The 18,641-nt window shown below is 43.0% G+C and overlaps 1 protein-coding gene across 2 annotated transcripts; it reads left to right on the top strand.

Annotated features, from left to right (window-relative positions):
* The first annotated feature begins 138 nt into the window (after window positions 1–138).
* Window positions 139–18,484, top strand: mgme1 (mitochondrial genome maintenance exonuclease 1). Of its 2 annotated transcripts, none has more exons than XM_067989255.1 (5): window positions 139–206; window positions 8,223–8,813; window positions 10,389–10,602; window positions 14,263–14,395; window positions 16,125–18,484. In XM_067989255.1, exons 2-5 carry the CDS (start codon window positions 8,267–8,269, stop codon window positions 16,269–16,271), a joined length of 1,041 nt encoding a protein of 346 aa, XP_067845356.1. In that variant the 5' UTR covers window positions 139–206; window positions 8,223–8,266; the 3' UTR covers window positions 16,272–18,484. The 2 variants fall into 2 exon arrangements, with proteins under 2 accessions (XP_067845356.1, XP_067845355.1); XM_067989254.1 differs by lacking the exon at window positions 139–206 and adding an exon at window positions 227–2,191.
* The last annotated feature ends 157 nt before the right edge of the window (window positions 18,485–18,641 follow it).

Raw genomic sequence — 18,641 nt, 5'->3', positions numbered from 1 at the left:
ACATAATGGCGCGCGCTTGACGTTCCGAGGATCACGCGGACGGCGCGGTGCATTGTGGGAGGTGTAGTTTCTCTGGCCGGCCATTCCGTGACGCGCGGAGCAGGCGTGAACTACAATTCCCAGCGTTCCCCGCTCTCGCACTCTGCTCCTGGCCATTCAGCGTCTCAGCATATTCTTGCTGCCGGGTTACCGTTACTGGTTGGAAAGTAAGTGTGTTCGTAGTGAGTTCGGCCTGCAGGTAGTTAAAGAGCGGAGCCTGCGGCACCCACCACGGCCAAATCGGAGCTGATGACGCCCCCTGGTGGTAGGCCTCTGTCTGTAGAGGAGCAGCGGCCTCGATTCAGGCTGCAGCCGCTTTGAGTGCGCCCCCTGCCCACCTCTGGCCCGGACGCTGAATGATGTGGCTGCCGATCGGTTACAATCCGAAGACCAGACACTCGGGGCCAAGCTGCCCCGCTGTTGATGAAAGGCGAAGGGCGGCTTTATAATAACCCAGGGCTGGACGGGTAGTTAATGGGTGGTCGGTCAGCGGGCTGATGGCAAGATAGAGGGCAGTGAGGCCTGTTGCCCCTTGGACAAAGTTGTCCGGACACGGCTCCATCGCACTTTGAGAGCCAGTCCTGCAGTTCATCCAGGGTCTAAAGGGTTAAATGATGAGGGGCAGGTTGCATAATTTATGTTGTATTCCCTTGAGTTTAGAAGGTGGAGGAGTGATCTAATTAAAGGGTAGATACCGAGAAACTATTTCCTCGAGAACAAAGGGGGCACAATCTTAAAATTAGACCTAGGCCGTTCAAGAGTGACATCAGGAAGAACTTTTTCCACACAAAATGTAATTGAAATCTGGAACTCTCTTTCCCCCCCCCAAAAAAAAAGACTGGATGCTGGGTCAGTTGAAATTTTCAAGACTGAGATTGATAGATTTTTGTTGGGTAAGGGTATCAAGAGATATTGGAGAAAAGGTGGGTGAATGGAGTTGAGGAACGGAACAGGCTCAAGGGGCTCTGCCTGTTCCTATGACCCCACAAAATGTCTGTCCCTCGACTGTCTAACAGTTTTAAGTTATAAAATGTAGGAACAAAGATACACCGATAGATGCTAGTCAGTGTAGATATTCTCCTTTTATAACACTTGTGATTCTGTTGCAATTCAGATGGTTGCAGTTCCCATATAATTCCCTGTCTGTGAATAGCTTGTATCGTAATACAGAATTTTAGAACATTGTGGATGTCCTTTTTTGTGATGGTAATATTGTAATATTCTGACGAGCTGTACTTGTGTTCGTTTAAAATTGATCTTTGTACCATGAGGGCAATGCTCAGTTCTTTACTATTTTTATTAAAGATCTAGATGTAGGCATTGGGGGCACGATCTGCAAATTTGCAGATGATACTAAGATTTGTGCGAGTGTCAGGATTGTAGACAATGCTCAACTGCTTCAGCGAATCTTGATGTGGGGGGAATTGGGCTTGTGACTGGCAAATGATGTTTAATTTGGAAAAGTGCAGTGTTATGCATGTGGGCAAGGTGAATGCTGAACATAATACACGATTCAGGGAAAAGCATTAAAGCAGGTGGAGAAAGAAAGAGATCTGGGTGTTCTAGTGTATAGATCGCTAAAGGTTCATGAACAATGCCATGTAGCGATAGCTAGAGTTAATAGGGTGTTGGGGTGTACTTATAGGACCATTGACTAAGACAAAGCATACTATTTTGTTCTTGTACAAGACCTTGGTCAGGCCTCAGTTGGAATACTGTGTTCAGTTTTGGTCTCCTCACATGGTGGGTGATATTGAGGCTTTGGAAAGGGTGCAGAGGAGGGCCACTCGACTAATTCCCAGTTTAAGGCATCTCAGTTATCAAGGTAGGCTAAATGAGCTGGAACTCTACACTTTAGAGAAGCATAGACTTATGGGTGATCTGATCAAGGTTTATAAGACGATGAAGGGAATAGATTGTGTTCGTGTTGATAGTTTGTTCCAACTAAATAGTTAGGGAGCATCCGGGGTCACAATTTTAAGTTTTATAAGGACAGATCTAGGTTAGATGGCAGGAGGTGGTTCTTCTCCAAGAGAATAGTGGACCCCTGGAACAGGCTGCCAGCTTGTGTGGTGGATGCCGATTCATTGAATTCCTTCAAGCGAGAGCTGAATCTGTTTCTTGCTGGGGCGAAGATCACCTCATACGAAAGGTAGGTAATGCATAGAATTATCAGGGCCAGAGTGATCTCCTGGACTAGTTTTAATCGTTTAGGGGGATCGGAGAGGAATTTCCCAGATTCTTTCCCCCCCAAATTGCAGTAGGTTTTTAATCTTTTTTTTGCCTCTCCCAGGAGATCACATGGTTTTGGGTGGTGTGGAGAGTGTATGTAATGTGATACACAATTGTGCGGGACAGGCAGGATGGACCAGAGGGTCTTTTCCTGTCCATCATTGTTCGTATGTTTGTTTATGTTTGACAAGTGAGCCAACCCCCATTATTTCTTGTCCAACAACAGCTGGTCTGGGGTTTTGGAGCATTTGGTGACCTACTGTATGTCATTGTATCCACTACAACAGCCCCTGATCTCATCCCAGTTTACTTTTATTTGTGCACCTGTTGTTCTCTTCTCACTGATGTAGCACGCAAGCTACTCTAGCGAGCCGGTGTAGTAAACAAATACTAGAATATGCTGGTCTGCAATGCAGTGGCTGTTGAATGTGGGTACTGGTAATGTTTCCATTTTAAAACTCGGAGGACTGACCAACCAATTCCAAAAGATATCTCTAGATTGAGGAAAAGTTACATCGGTTGTTTTCATGTTGATGAGTCCACAATCAGAATCAAATATTCTACCACACATGTTGACTACTAGTTCATAAATGTGGATTTTCTTTTAATAGCCTTTCTGTAAGGGGCCATCCACATTTTTTTTTAAAAAGACCACTTATTTGTTAAACAGGTTGCCAAATGTGTAACTGGACATTAACCCTCTCCCCAGGTGAAGTATTTGTATTCTTATGAAATAGATGGGCCGAACACATCACCTTTAAACAATAAACAGAATATGCTGGAAATACGCAGTCAGCATCTGTAAAGAGAAAAGACAAGTTAATATTTTGGGTGCGCTTTTTTTAAAAGTTATTTATTAAAGAGAAAAATCTTGACGGTCTATAATACATTTAAACTGTAGAGAAGTAGAGTCTCCTTTCATTTTTTTTGCACTTGAAATTTCTGTTTTTCTTTCTTTTGCTCCTTTTTCTCAACACATTGCTTCTCCCCTCCATGCAGCTTCCTGCCACTTTGATGCAATCTGCAGCCCTCACCATTTCCTTTCCAAGACCACCCCCACTTGTCTCGGGTTGGGGGGGTGGTGGTGTGGTGGTGGGTGTGTGGCGCTCGCCAGCCGGAGAACCTCTCGTCTGACTCGTGCATGCCCCACCAAGGTTGCATAACATAGGACGGTAGGAACAGGAACAGGTGTAGGCCATTCAGCCCCTCGAGCCTTTTCCGCCATTCAATTAGAGCATGTCTGATCTGTATCTTACCTCCACCTACCTGGCTTGGTGCCGTAACTCTTAATACCCTTGCCTATCAAAGATCTATCAATCTCAGTTTTGATATTTTCAATAGACCTAATCTAAACAGCTTTTCGGGGGAGAGAGTTCCAGATTTCCACTACCCTTTGTGTAAAGCAATGTTTCCTGACAACACCCCCGAACAGCATGGCTCTAATTTTGAGGTTCTGCCTCCTTGTTCTGGACTCCCCACCAGAGCAAATAGTTTCTCTCTATCTACCCTATCAAACCCTTTAATCATCTTAAACACTCAATTAGATCAGCCCTTAATCTTCTTCTATATTCAATTAAATATAAGCCTAGTCTATGTAAGCTGTCCTCATAATTTAACCCCTTTAGCCCAGGTATCATTCTGGTGAACCTGATACCGTTGAGGCTTATGCGACACCGCAGGGTTGCTGACGCTGGTGGAACTTGTACCCCAGTAAGGGAAAGGGGAGAAGATTGGGAAAATATTTTTAAAAAGAAGCGTGTAACATGTATATCAGGGGCTGTCCAGTCTTGCTGGGGATTGTGAAAGTTGTCACGATAAAAGGAGTTTCATTGCAACAAAGTCTAAATATAGTTTTCATTTAAACATGTTTACAAATCTTTGGCCTAATTGTAATGTTCAAGGACACCTGCAGTACACTTTTCTCTTTCATACTTTTGCCCTTTCTCGTACCAGCCACCATTTCCTGTACTAGACCTTGCTTCAGAGACTCTATCATTGTTGCTGTGTAACTAGCCAATGGAGGAAACCTGATGTGGTTTCTGATTTTCTCTCCTTCCCACTGTGTCCTTCATTCACCATCTCCCTCTAAGGGACAGCTGAAATTGGACCTAGCCAAATGGGAAAGTGCTATCACCACCATGCAGGTGTCAACCATGGCTCAGTTGGTAGCACTGTTGCTCTGGGTCAGAAGGTTGTGAGTTCAAGTCCCAGTCCAGAGACTTGAGCACATAATCCAATATGACACTCCAGTGCAGTACTGAGGGAGTGCTGCACTGTCTGAGGTGCCATCTTTTGGATGAGACTTTAAACCATCTGCCCTCTCAGTAAAAGATTCCATGGCATTATTCGAAGAGCAGAGGAGTTCTCCTGGTGTCCTGGCCAATATTTATCCCTCAATCAACATCACTAAAACAAATTATGTGGTCATTATCTCATTGCTGTTTGTGGGATCTTGCTGTGCGCAAATTGGCTGCCGCATTTCCCTACATTACAACAGTGACTACACTTCAAAAAAATTATTTAATTAGTTGTAAAGTGCTTTGGGACATCCTTAGGTCATGTAAGGGGCTGTATATATGCAAGTACTTTCTTTTTAAACACCTAAACTGGGATGTAAATTGTTCTGCCTTTACTTCCCATGACAATATATCAAGAACTCTGACTTTTTAATTTTTGAGTGGAGTTTTATATTTATCAAGGACATTGGTGACTATTTATGGGAGTACCTGGATTCAAACCCAGGAGTGGACGGCAGTGTTTCCTCCAAATTTTTCCTTCCCTACCTCTCCTGAAAGTTTTCATTTCCTTATGGAGGCCACTGTTCCATGGGCACCAGTTGCCCCCTGGTATTTTGCTCAAAGGGACATTATTTGGCAGGCTATTCAAATTGTGGGAGAAATCACAGCCTGGCCCAGCCCAGCCCCATCCTGTCCTCACTTGTTGTCCACACATGCACTTCCAGCAGGAGTTGCTGTGTAAGGATCTGGACCGTGACTATTGGCTGATTCTTTTCCCTTCCTTGGTTGGGATCAACCAACTTAACACAGAGCGGGGATTGAACCCGAGACCTGCATAGGTCTGTATAGCTCAGAGACGGAAACTTTACATGTGAGGCATCAAGAGCACCGAGGGCAAAGTCCCAGGAGATCTTGTCTTTCGGTTAATCCTTGAAGCGCTGCAGTATTTTTCTAACTTTCATTATCTCACTTCTCTGAAACTATCTTTTTTTTTCTTTTTTAATTTGGTCTTTCATGTGTGAAATTAAGTTAATCACAATCTATTTAAACACTACAGTCATGATGTCAATTCATTATGTTGGTCTTTTTCGAGCTGCTTTGTTCTTCTGGCCAGTGTAGTGCGTGCTAGGGCTTGAAAGTTCAAAGGCCAGTAGCTGTGGGAAAGCATTCTATGTGTTATTTTATATATTGTGTACAGATCTTGAGCCCTATGCCTTAGCTACTTGTGTTTATAACTCTAATGCACCTTTTCTCTTGCTGGATCATAGTTTACCACAAATAATGTTAAGAAATACCATACATATCTAATAGTATATGTACGGTACCGTAACTCAGTTGGAGCGATGGAGCTGTTGGCTTAAATAAGTGGTTAATAATGGCTATTTTCTGGTGAACTGTTAAACAGAAATTCCTTGGTTTCTAATGTGTGCCGAGCACTTGCAGAGCTGAGTACCTCTAGTGGGTTGAGCAGTGAGAATCATCCAAGATTAGCTACCCTCTGGAGAACTATAAGGTGCCTTGTGTTCTGAAAAGATGTGCAGTGATTGGCTGATGGTAATGAGATTGATAACATTATAAACCACCTGCTCACCTGTGTAGGTGACTCAACCCCTAACACAACATTAACAGAAAGCAGCAGATGACCTGGGGATAAACTACTGAAGTTCTGGGATTCCTCACTGAGTTTAGGCTTGCATGTGATGCATTTTAGTAGGAAGAATGAGGAGAGTCAATATAAACTAAATGGTACAATTTTAAAGGGGGTGCAGGAACAGAGAGACCTGGGGGTACACATACGGAAATCTTTGAAGGTGGCAGGACAAGTTGAGAAGGCTGTTTTTTTTTAAAAAAGCATATGGGATCTTGGGCTTTATTAATAGAGGCATAGAGTACAAAAGCAAGGAAGTTATGCTAAACCTTTATAAAACACTGGTTAGGCCTCAGCTGGGGTATTGTATTCAATTCTGGGCACCACACTTTAGGAAGGATGTCATGACCTTGGAGAGGGTGCAGAAGAGATTTACTAGAATGGTACTAGGGATGAAGGACTTCTGTTATGTGGAGAGACCAGAGAAGTTGGGCTTGTTCTCCTTAGAACGGAAGGTTAAGGGGAGATTTGATAGAAGTGTTCAAGGTCATGAACGGCTTTGATAGACTAAATAAGGAGAAACTGTTTCCAGTGGCAGAAGGGTCGGTGACCAGAGGACACAGATTTAAGGTGATCGGCAAAAGAGCCAGAGGAGATATGAGGAAATGTTTTTTTACGTAGTGTGCCGTAATGATTGGAATGCACTGCCTGAAAGGGTGGTAGAAGCAGATTCAATAGTAACTTTTAAAAGGGAATTAGATAAATACTTGAAGGGAAAAGAATTACAGGGTTATGGGAAAAGAGCAGGGTACTGGGACTAATTGGATAGCTCTTTCAAAGAGCTGGCACAGGTACGATGGGCCGAATGGCCTCCTCCTGTGTTATACCTATTATGATACTATGTGCAAGAGTAAAGAAGGGACCCTGACCAATTTGGGGACTGCCTATATATTAAGATAATATATGCAACATGCAAAATGAACTAGTTGCACACTATAACAGATTTATCTGCTGCACTGGATCCTTCCTATCACATGATGTTGTGCTGTTCTAGCTACTGGAATTAAAGATGCACCAAATTTCAACAACAAATGAATAATGCATGTTACAATTATTGTTGAACTTAATTTTTGATTCATCATTGCAGAATTGCCGTTGTATTAAATAGAAATTTTATTTCAAGGACAGAAATTTAATTGTGGGTTCAGGTGATGCCCTAAGGTTTAACTAGAACGTTATGTATGCTGCATATATTATTCACCGTGAGATCAATGTTGAGTGATTTACACCTCATCTGAACCCCTGATATCTAATGTGGTTTTAGTTTAACCTCAGCTGGAGGGAGTGTTTAATTTTGGGTCTGTCGTGTGATGTGCTTTGGGACATCCTGAGGTTGTGAAAGGCGCCATATAAATGCAAGTTCTTTCTCTTTGTTTTTAATGTCAGCTGTGGCTCAGTTGGTACCACTCTCGCCTCTGCGAAAGAAGGTTGTGGGTTCAAGTCCCACTCCAGAGACTTGAGTACTAAATCTAGGCTGACACTCCAGTGCAATACTGAGAGAGTGCTGCACTATCGGAGGTGCCATCTTTCGGATGAGATGTTAAACCGAGGTCCCGTCTGCCCTTTCAGATGGACGTAAAAGATCCCACAGCACTATTTCGAAGAAGAGCAGAGGAGTTCCCGCCGGTGTCCTGGCCAATATTTATCCCTCAACTAACATTACTTTTTTAAAAAAAAACAGATTATCTGGTCATTATCACATTGTTGTTTGTGGGACCTTGCTGTGCACAAATTGGCTGCCGCATTTCCTACAGTGCAACAATGACTACACTTCAAAAAGTACTTAATTGCCTGTAAAGAGATTTGGGATGCCCTGAGGTTGTGAAAGACACTATATAAATGCAAATCCTTTCTTCTTTCATTTTACCTCTATACTATACACTGGGTGACAACGCACAGATAACTGACTGGTTGGATCTTTCCCTTCCCCTTTATGAAACTGTTTGCAGCTTGACGAGGTGACTACCAGAGAAATGTAGCAAATAGCTCCCAAACCGTAGGATTGCATTGGCAGGAAAAGCTTTCAGGTCGACAGAGGAAAAGGCTAACCCTGTACTCTGTTACAGAATGATGAGGAATTGACCCATGCCTCTGTACGTCACATTTGGGAATGAGTTACTTCAGCGTACTGAATTCTGCGACCTGCAGAGCGCTTAAGAACTCTTTCAAACAACACTGGGGCGCAGTACGGAAAGAGCTGGTCTCTCAGCGTCACAATTTTTCTACCTTCCCGTCTCTTAATTGCCGGAAAAAGATCCTAAGCGAATACGAGCAGGTAGACTGTAAGAAATACGCCTCCTTGGTCCGCTCCGTTGTCTCAACGAAGGTCGGCCCCCAGACCCCCGAGACCCTGCTCAGGGAGGACGGCCACTTGTACGGACCGATCTTCAGATCGAAGCCGGCTAGCGAAGAGCCAGGACCCGAAAGCCTCCTGAATCCGGCTCCATTCCTGAATTCCGAACGAAGGAATGCTAAACACGAGCCGGAGCCCTTTCTGAAGCCACCGCTACAGATCGCGTTGCGAAGGAACTGCCTGCCCAGTGTGACGCGGATCCTGCAGCTGACCATGAGTTTGGAGCAAGCATTTTACTTGGAGAGGTGGAAACGGAGAATGATAACTGAGCTCGGTCATGATGGCTTCAAAGAGTACAATAAAAGTAAGTGCGTTCTGTGGTACTGAATGTAAGGAAACCTGCGGATAAGTGACCGCCTTCGGGGCTGACCTGGTTACATAGAATTACATAGAATTTACAGCACAGAAACAGGCCATTCAGCCCAACTGGTCTGTGCTGGTGTTTATGCTCAACACGAGCCTCCTCCCACCCTACTTCATCTAACCCTATCAGCATATTCTTCTGTTCCTTTTTTCATCATGTACTACTAATCTAGCTTCCCCTTAAATGCATCTATGCTATTCAACTCAACCATTCCATGTGATAGAAAGTTCCACATTCTCGCCACTCTTTGGGTAAAGAAGTTTCTCCTGAATTTTTCATTGGATTTATTGATGACTATCTTATATTTGTGACCCCTAGTTTTGGACTCCTTCACAAGTGGAAACATCTTCTTCTCTACCTCTACCCTATGGTTACTTAAACCAGGTGGCTGTTGACCAGGTGAAAATACTAAAAATTGTTACATCCTAAAGCCAGTCCTAATGCCAATCTAAACTATAATTGTGTTTAAATAGACATCACTGCTCATATAACGTTGAAAGCTTTTCCCCATCATTTTGTAAATGTGACCAGCAGTGCCATGATTGGTGTCAAAATCATCATCATCATTATGATCGGTATGATGTATAGCTCCTCCTATCGAAAAATAGTGGCAATCTTCCTTCAAAACGAATGCATGCCCTGCCACTGGACTCGATGCTCAGCCTCTCCTGTAATTCCCCACCTAATGTCACAGTAGGAGTACCATCAGCACAAGGACTGTGCTGGTTCAGGGCAAGGAAGAACGGACAATAAATGTGGCCTCGCCAACACCTCCCATACCCCATTAACAAGCACAGAAAAATAAATTAAATGTTTTAAACAAGAGTACTGCAGAATAGGGAAAATCAGCCACACTTGCACTTCTCTATGCAGGCCTTTGTCATCCCAGTTCATAAGAGTTCTTCCCCCTGAGGAGGGCAGTTTGCTGTGAATCAATTTCCCTTTTTGGGTCAAAGAGTGTGAGCAGTGGCCATCCACCTTTAGGTTTCCTCTTATCTTTTGGCACCTGACTTGCATATTGAATGATTTGATTCTTAGAACAACTTGTGTGTGCAAGCTTCACGTGCATCCAACATTTCAAAGCCAGAAGAGAATTCCTGATGGAATAAACATGTAATGACTTCCTTCTTGGAGACCGACTGACTACATCGTCCTCACAGAAATGATTAAATCTCTGGACAGCCTTTAAATTGCTTTTTCTCTTCTTTTTTCTTTCTCTTTCACTCACTTACTTACGCACACACACCCACATGCCTACCTTCCCCCATTCTGCTCCCAGGTTTCTGTTTGTGCTGCCTTATACCAGCTATTTCAAGGTTGACAGCAGCCCACAGTAACTACCTGGATTTCTCCTCACTCTACATGGGAAGTTTCTACAAAGTCACTCGTTGGTCACGTAATGTGTGTAATTCTGGTGACTAGACCAAATTTTAATATGCATCGTCCATTTTTGTGACCATTCTGCTAGTGACATTAGACAGTAAAGGTACATCCTTTCTTTCAATATTTCCTCAGATATTCTCAATCGAGGGAAGCTTTTCCATTCTGCTTTGGAGGAGGCTTTTCTCTCAACTAAAATTCCAAAAACTGATGATGAAGAAATTGCAGGGTACTTGCGCAGTGTGCAGGACATAATGGCAGATGTTAGAGGAACCCGAGTATTGGAGAGTGTTGTGAGTCATCTGCCATTACAGTACATGGGGCTACTTGACTGTGTTGCAGAATATCGGTAAGTTCTGGCATTCCATTAATCTAATGTTTACATTGCTGCCTCTATAATTACAAACATTAGCTTTTCTAGTTATGAGACCCATTGAAAGTGGAAAGGATGTTTGTAATAAGTGCCAATATATTGTAAAATCTTGTATTCCACATGTGTGTTATCTAGGATATTCTTACAGGTGAAGTTAAAGGTATATTGTCGAGTCTTAACTGTACATTGCTCCTATAATTGCATCTGACTTGTTATAGAAAAAAGCAAAACAACTTAAAGAACTCTAGGAAATTTGTTAGATATAATTTACCTTTTTACAAAGCTGTGCTGCCTTTCCTTAATTAATCCATGGCCTACTAAGTAGTAACTTTATCCCATATTGTGGCCTCTAGAAGCTCACTCAGTACCAATGTTAGACTGACTGGTGTATAGTTACCTGGTTTATCTCTTTCTCCCCTTTTGAACAGAGGTGCTACATTAGCAAACCCTTCAGTCCTCTGGCACAACCTACATTTCCAAGATTATGACAGCCTCTATGATTGCCTTTTAACTTTCCTTTGCATCCCATCAGTGCCCACTTTGAGTTCCGTCAACTTTTTTCAGTTCTACTTCCTTATCTATGGTTACCCTTTCTAATAACTCCATCTAGTCCTCTTGTATCCTTTCATTCCCACAATCGCACTGTAATGAGGCAAAGTACTCAGTTAGTATCTCCGTCATAAGATTTCCTTTTCCTCTCGAATCGGCCTACCCTTTCTGTAAGTAGTTTTTTTTTTACTTTTTATGTTTATAAAATCCGTTACTATTTCCTTTTATGTTCCTCCTGGTCTTTCTTCATATCTCATCTTAACCGTTAGAATTTTTTTTGCTCTCCTATATTTCTTATACATAGAAACATAGAAAATAGGAGCAGGAGTAGGCCATTCGGCCCTTTGAGCCTGCTCCGCCATTCACTATGATCATGGCTGATCCTCTATCTCAGTACCATATTCCCGCTCTCTCCCCATACCCCTTGATGCCTTTTGTGTCTAGAAATCTATCTCGCTCCTTCTTAAATATATTCAGTGACTTGGCCTCCACAGCCTTCTGTGGTAGAGAATTCCACAGGTTCACCACCCTCTGAGTGAAGAAATTTCTTCTCATCTCAGTCCTAAATGTCCTACCCCGTATCCTGAGACTGTGACCCCTTGTTCTGGACCCCTCAGCTAGGGGAAACATCCTCCCTGCATTTAGTCTGTCTAGCCCTGTCAGAATTTTATATGTTTCAATGAGATCCCCTCTCATTCTTCTAAACTCGAGTGAATACAGGCCAAGTCGACCCAATCTCTCCTCATATGACAGTCCTGCCATCCCGGGGCTCTTGTATCCTATACTCCACTTGATTTTCTTTTATATTATAAGCCTTAGATTTGTCATATTTTTCTTGATTAAAATTAAAATTGATTTAAATTAACTATTATGTACCAAGGTGATTCAAAAACTACTAATCAAGAATCAACAGAGGGCAAATAGCTGCCAATAAAACAGCTGTCAAGAAGGAGAAGGGGGGACTGATAGAATTCCTTGAATATATGTTTGAATATCCTTTCAACAGCCACAAACCAGTAGGCATAGTACAAAACATAAGGCATTCTAACATAATAAATGCATTAAAAAAATAACTATCATAACAATGTGTAATTCAGTTGTGGGGGCATTTTACGAGGCATCACCTCTGGTGCAAAGCCTCATTAGCAGTGGGGGGAGAGCTAGAACATTGGTGTCATGATTTTCTAACTTGCGCTCTCCATTAGTGAGTCTTGTGTGTTGGGAGTCTGATGCTCAATTTGGAGTATTTAGTTGGAAGGAGAGGTTAGCCCCGGACTCCAAAGACCCATCCCCCCCCCCCCCCCCCACCCCTCTATTTCTCTACATCCAAAAATGCAGACACTCTGACCTGCTGCTTAACAAAGGCAACCAGGGCCTTGTGCCGGTCAAACACGGGAGTACAGCATACCGACCAAATGCAGGGGAAAAGTATCTCTGACGGGGATTCCATATTTGGCCTGGGGCTCAAGTATCAGATTGCAGAGTCTGCCACAGAGGGTTGATATGGTTCGAAACTTTCATCGCCGGGCATGTCATTTTGGGGCCACCTTAACCCCAAAGACCCGGCTTACTTCCCATACCTACCCCCACCCCCTGGGACAACAGTCACTAGTTGATCACCAAATAACTGACAAGTGCAGCTTTGAGCCATCACTGCACAGACAGCAGGCACCAGAAGCTCCTGAGGAACAGCCTATTGAGCAGCACAACTCACACCATAAAATGTACGAATGAATGGTAAATGTAAATGGTACATTTTTAAAGGGGGTGCAGGAACAGAGAGACCTAGAGGTTTACATACACAAATCTTTGAAGGTGGCAGACAAGTTGATAACGCTGTTAAAAAAGCATACGGGATCCTTGACTTTATAAATAAAGGCATACAGTACAAAAGCAAGGAAGTCATGCCAAACCTTTATAAAACACTGGTTAGGCCTCGGCTGGAGTATTGTGTTCAATTCTGGGCACTGCACATTTGGAAGGATGTCAAGGCTTTGCAGAGGGTTCAGAGGAGATTTACTAGAATGGTACTAGAGATGAGGGACTTCAGTTATGTGGAGAGACTAGAGAAGCTGGGATTATTCTCCTTGGAGCAGAGAAGGTTACGGGGAGATTTAATAGGTGATTAAAATTATGAAGGGTTTTGATATAGAGTAGATATGGAGAAACTGTTTCCAATGGCAGGAGGGTTGGTAACCAAGGACACAGATTTAACATAATTTGCAAAAGAAGCAGAGGGGAGATTAGATTTTTTTTTTATGCAGCGAGTTGTTAAGATCTGGAATGCACTACCTGAAAGGGTGGTGGAATCAGATTCAATAATCACTTTAAACGGGAATTGGATAAATAAATTTGCAGGGCTATGGGGAAAGAGTAGGGGAGTGGGACTACTTGGATAGCTCTTTCAAAGGCACGATGGGCCAAATGGCCTCCTTCTGTGCTGTACGATTCTATGATTCTCTGAATTATGATCCACAGTTTACAGTGCAACCTAGCCATCACTGCTCACACTATTTGGAGGTGCAAAGCTTCAGCAACTGCTGCTTGTCTCTTTTCTTCCCAGTCATGGTAAGCACCAAGTTCTGGACCTATCCCTGCTCAATGTGCACTTTCCAGATGGGATCATTGAGTAGCTATCAGGAGCAGAATCCTGGTCGATTTTCACCTTTCTAATCTCGGGGTGCTGAGGGAAATTGTAGCGACCCAGCTAATGCCCAAACTATTGCCACCTAACTCGGTAAAGACAGAATTGAACCTGGGACCTTGCGACCTGTGTCGCTCAGTCACATGCTGCCTTTACCAACCGAGGAAGCTCCCTTTTTTAATGGTTTTCCCGACTAGAACTTTCAAAGATTTGTACTGGTGGATGCTGGTAAATTCCTTTATATATGCACTGTGGGTAAGTGGGTCAGTGAACCTGCCTTTGCCCTTCCACTTATAAAGCCACCCCCACTATAAATAAGGGGATTTTCCCCAGCAAGAGCAACTCTCCAAAGTAGAGCCACTTTTTATAGGAGCTCTGGGCTACAAATTGGTTGGTTTACAATAAACTCAACTGATGCTTTTATTTACTTATCTCTTGTGCAGGGGCAAGTTATGTGTTATTGATTGGAAAACCTCTGAGAAACCAAAGCCTTATTTTCGAAACACTTTTGATAACCCACTCCAGGTGGCAGCCTATGCTGGTGCCCTTAACCACGACGACAACTATAACTTTCAGGTCAGTAAGCCTCGTCTCCCTTTCATTCAGTGTCAGCCGTAGTTCAGTGATAGCACCCTCACCTGTGAGTCAGAAGGTCATGGGTTTAAGTCCCACTCCAGAGACTTGAGCACAAGATCTAGGCTGACACTCCAGTGCAGTACTGAGGGAGCGCTGCACTTTCGGATGAGATGTTAAACCGAGGCCTCATCTGTCCTCTCAGGTGGGCATAAAAGATCCTATGGCATTATTGGAAGAAGAGCAGGGGAGTTCTCCTCAGTGTCCTGATCAACATTTATACATCAACCAACATCACTAAGAGATTATCTGGTCATTATCTCATGGCTGTTTGTGGGACCTTGCTGTGCGCAATTGACTCCTGCATTTCCTACTTTACAACACTGACTACACACTTCAGAAGTACATAATTGGCTGTAAAGCGCTTTGGGGTGTCCAGAGGTTGTGAAAGGACTGTATAAATGTAAGTCTTTCTTCCTTTTTCTTAATACACTTGTACAAAGGAAGGAAGAAAATGGGTACGCTCTAAGATTTTAAAGTGGGGTGGAGGAACAGAGGGACCTTGTGAAGATACGCAGGTTATCAAAGGTGGCAGTACAAGTAGGTAAGAACGTAAAAAAGACAAACGCAATCCTTGGCTTTCTACTTGGAGGCATGGAATACAAAAGTAAGGGGGTGGCTTTGAACTTGCGCAAGAGCTTAGTTGAAGTTGAGGCCACATTGGAGTATTGTCCAGGCCCATAATAGAAGGAATGGAAAAGTGTTGATTCATTAGGATGTTACTGGGGAAGAGGGGTTACAGTTGTGAAGAGTGACATGAGAAGTTAAGGCTTTTTTTTCTATTCGAGCCAAGAAGGCTAAGGGGTAACCAGATGGAGGTCATCAAGATTCTGAGGGTTCATGATAGGGCAAAGAGTGATAGATGGTTTCCAGAGTCAGCGTAACGGTAACAAGAGAGCAAGGATTTTAAGGTAATCATTAAAGAAGAGGATAGAACAAAATGTCTTTACATAGAAGATGGTTAGAATGTGGAATTCTGCCACAAGCTGTTGTTGAAGCAGAGTCCAGAAATTCTTTTAAAAGGAATTAGATAGTTGCTTGCCAAAAAAAGAGGAATATTAAAGGATTTGGGGGAGCTGGATTAGATTAGGTGGTTCATGAAGAAAATCATCAGCACAGACTTGATGGGCCAAATGGCCCGTTTGTGTAAGAAAAAAAGTCTTGCATTTATATTGTACCTTTCACAACCTAATGACATCCCAAACTGCTTTACAGCCAGTGAAGTACTTTTAAAGTGCACTGTTGTAATGTAGGAAACCCTGCAGTCAATTTGCGCACAGCAAGGTCGCACAAACAGCAATGTGATAATGACAGGATAATCTGTTTTAGTGATGTTGGTTGGGTGACAAATACCGACCAGGACACCAGGGAGAACTCCCCTGCTCTTCTTTGAATAGTGCCATGGGATCTTTAACATCCACCTGAGGGGGCAGATAGGGCCTCAGTTTAATGTCTCATCAATAGGTGGCACGTCCAACAGTGCACTGTGCTGTGGCGTTCTGTAATTCAGTGACCTGGGAAGTGACATGTAACTCTTGGCGGACTTTTAAAAAAATTAAAAGGAAAATGTTAAAATTTATTAAATAAAATAAAATACCTTTTCGTGCTGTTACTGCTCGAGTTTGCACCTCCTCTCAGAACAGAAGTGACGGAGTATTTTTGAATGTGGCAGGTTGAGAGGGGACTAATCGTGGTGGCCTACAGAGATGGCTCACCTGCACATGCTCATTTCATGGACACCGAGCTGTTCCTCACCTGCTGGCAGAAGTGGCTGCTTCGGCTGGAGAAATACAAGAAGAAGATCGGTGCATCCACATGACCAGCTGAAAGGAGAGACTGGTGCCTGAAAAAGTACTGCAGCGAAATAACACTGTGGTTAGATCCCAAGAACATCTCGTGACACCATGTGATCTTCTGGTGTTGAGTGCAGATTTTAATCACTGTTTTTGGTTAAGAAAAAGTTACTCTCCTAGAGGCAAGGGGAGAAGAGGAAGATTTCTGCTATTTATAGTAAAATTGTAAACAAGCTCTTTATGTTATCTGGTCAATTATCATATTACTGTTTAGAATCATAGAAGTTTACAACATGGAAACAGGCCCTTCGGTCCAACATGTCCATGTCGCCCAGTTTATACCACTAAGCTAGTCCCAATTGCCTGCACTTGGCCCATATCCCTCTATACCCATCTTACCCATGTAACTGTCCAAATGCTTTTTAAAAGACAAAATTGTACCCGCCTCTACTACTGCCTCTGGCAGCTCGTTCCAGACACTCACCACCCTTTGAGTGAAAAAATTGCCCCTCTGGACCCTTTTGTATCTCTCCCCTCTCACCTTAAATCTATGTCCCCTCGTTATAGACTCCCCTACCTTTGGGAAAAGATTTTGACTATCTACCTTATCTATGCCCCTCATTATTTTATAGACTTCTATAAGATCCCCCGAAACCTCCTACTCTCCAGGGAAAAAAGTCTCAGTCTATCCAACCTCTCCCTATAAGTCAAACCATCAAGTCCCGGTAGCATCCTAGTAAATCTTTTCTGCACTCTTTCCAGTTTAATAATATCCTTTCTATAATAGGGTGACCAGAACTGTACACAGTATTCCAAGTGTGGCCTTACTAATGTCTTGTACAACTTCAACAAGACATCCCAACTCCTGTATTCAATGTTCTGACCAATGAAACCAAGCATGCTGAATGCCTTCTTCACCACCCTATCCACCTGTGACTCCACTTTCAAGGAGCTATGAACCTGTACTCCCAGATCTCTTTGTTCTATAACTCTCCCCAACGCCCTACCATTAACGGAGTAGGTCCTGGCCTGATTCGATCTACCAAAATGCATCACCTCACATTTATCTAAATTAAACTCCATCTGCCATTCATCGGTCCACTGGCCCAATTTATCAAGATCCCGTTGCAATCCTAGATAACCTTCTTCACTGTCCACAATGCCACCAATCTTGGTGTCATCTGCAAACTTACTAACCATGCCTCCTAAATTCTCATCCAAATCATTAATATAAATAACAAATAACAGCGGACCCAGCACCGATTCCCTGAGGCACACCGCTGGTCACAGGCCTCCAGTTTGAAAAACAACCCTCTACAACCAGCCTCTGTCTTCTGTCGTCAATCCAATTTTGTATCCAATTGGCTACCTCACCTTGGATCCCGTGAGATTTAACCTTATGTAACAACCTGCCATGCGGTACCTTGTCAAAGGCTTTGCTGAAGTCCATGTCGACCACGTCTACTGCACAGCCCTCATCTATCTTCTTGGTTACCCCTTCAAAAAACTCAATCAAATTCGTGAGACATGCTTTTCCCCTCACAAAACCATGCTGACTGTTCCTAATCAGTCCCTGCCTCTCCAAATGCCTGTGGGACCTTGCTGTGCACGAATTGGCTGCAACGTTTTCTACATTACAACAGTGGCTACTATCTGTTTACAATGTTGTTATAAATAGCAAACAGTGGAAATCTTCCCCATGGTATTGTTTGTATCACCGTATCCTTGCATACCAGTTACCGTGAAGTATAAGACTTCATGATATTGTTGGTGTAGGTATACAGGAGTGCAAGTCTCATCTACGTCGCAGTTACAGCACCCAGTGGAGCTCCACCAAATAAGCTGTTGTCAAAACAACAAAGAATTGAAATGAATATGATCGACTGAAGCAGGGAAACCTGTAATTTAATGTCTCTGCTCCCATTAAGTGGAAAATCTACACCGTGTAAATGAAAAAATGTGAAGAATCAGCCTTTGTAATTGTGTAGTTGTAAAGAGGCACTTTCAACCATCCCACATCATGTTTTCACAGTCTGGAGTGTACAGTGTTTTAACTGTCACCTCCTTGTTTTTGAATAGAACAAATGCATCTTTCCTTTTCTTTGGATATTTACCAAACATTTGAAGTATCTATTTACCTGGTGTGTGTGTTTTTTTTATATATATATATACCCAGTAGATCTTATACTGGATGCAAGTATTTTGCATTTAATAAATATATTAAGGATTGATGAATCAATGGATGCTCAGACTTGCTTGCTGAGACCCACAGGGTTTATCTAGTATCCTGTGACAGAGCGCCCCCAACTGGCTAGCAGTAATATTACATTCACTGGCTCATAAATGTAAGTAGAGAAACCATGGGCTCGATATTGCCAGGGCTGCGGGTTCGCGGC

The sequence above is a fragment of the Heptranchias perlo genome, chromosome 8 (assembly GCF_035084215.1).
Source record: "Heptranchias perlo isolate sHepPer1 chromosome 8, sHepPer1.hap1, whole genome shotgun sequence".
Classification (NCBI taxonomy): Eukaryota; Metazoa; Chordata; class Chondrichthyes; order Hexanchiformes; family Hexanchidae; genus Heptranchias; species Heptranchias perlo.
Note: the sequence above shows the minus strand (reverse complement) of the source record. Positions and strands in the feature narration are given on the sequence as shown.

Bases quoted from the DNA above. Each gene is read 5' to 3' on its own strand.
- mgme1 (XM_067989255.1), top strand. From the start codon at position 8,267: ATGAGTTACTTCAGCGTACTGAATTCTGCGACCTGCAGAGCGCTTAAG. The intron at 8,814-10,388 runs GTAAGTGCGTTC...ATATTTCCTCAG, and splicing joins CTTCAAAGAGTACAATAAAA to ATATTCTCAATCGAGGGAAG. The intron at 10,603-14,262 runs GTAAGTTCTGGC...TCTCTTGTGCAG, and splicing joins GACTGTGTTGCAGAATATCG to GGGCAAGTTATGTGTTATTG.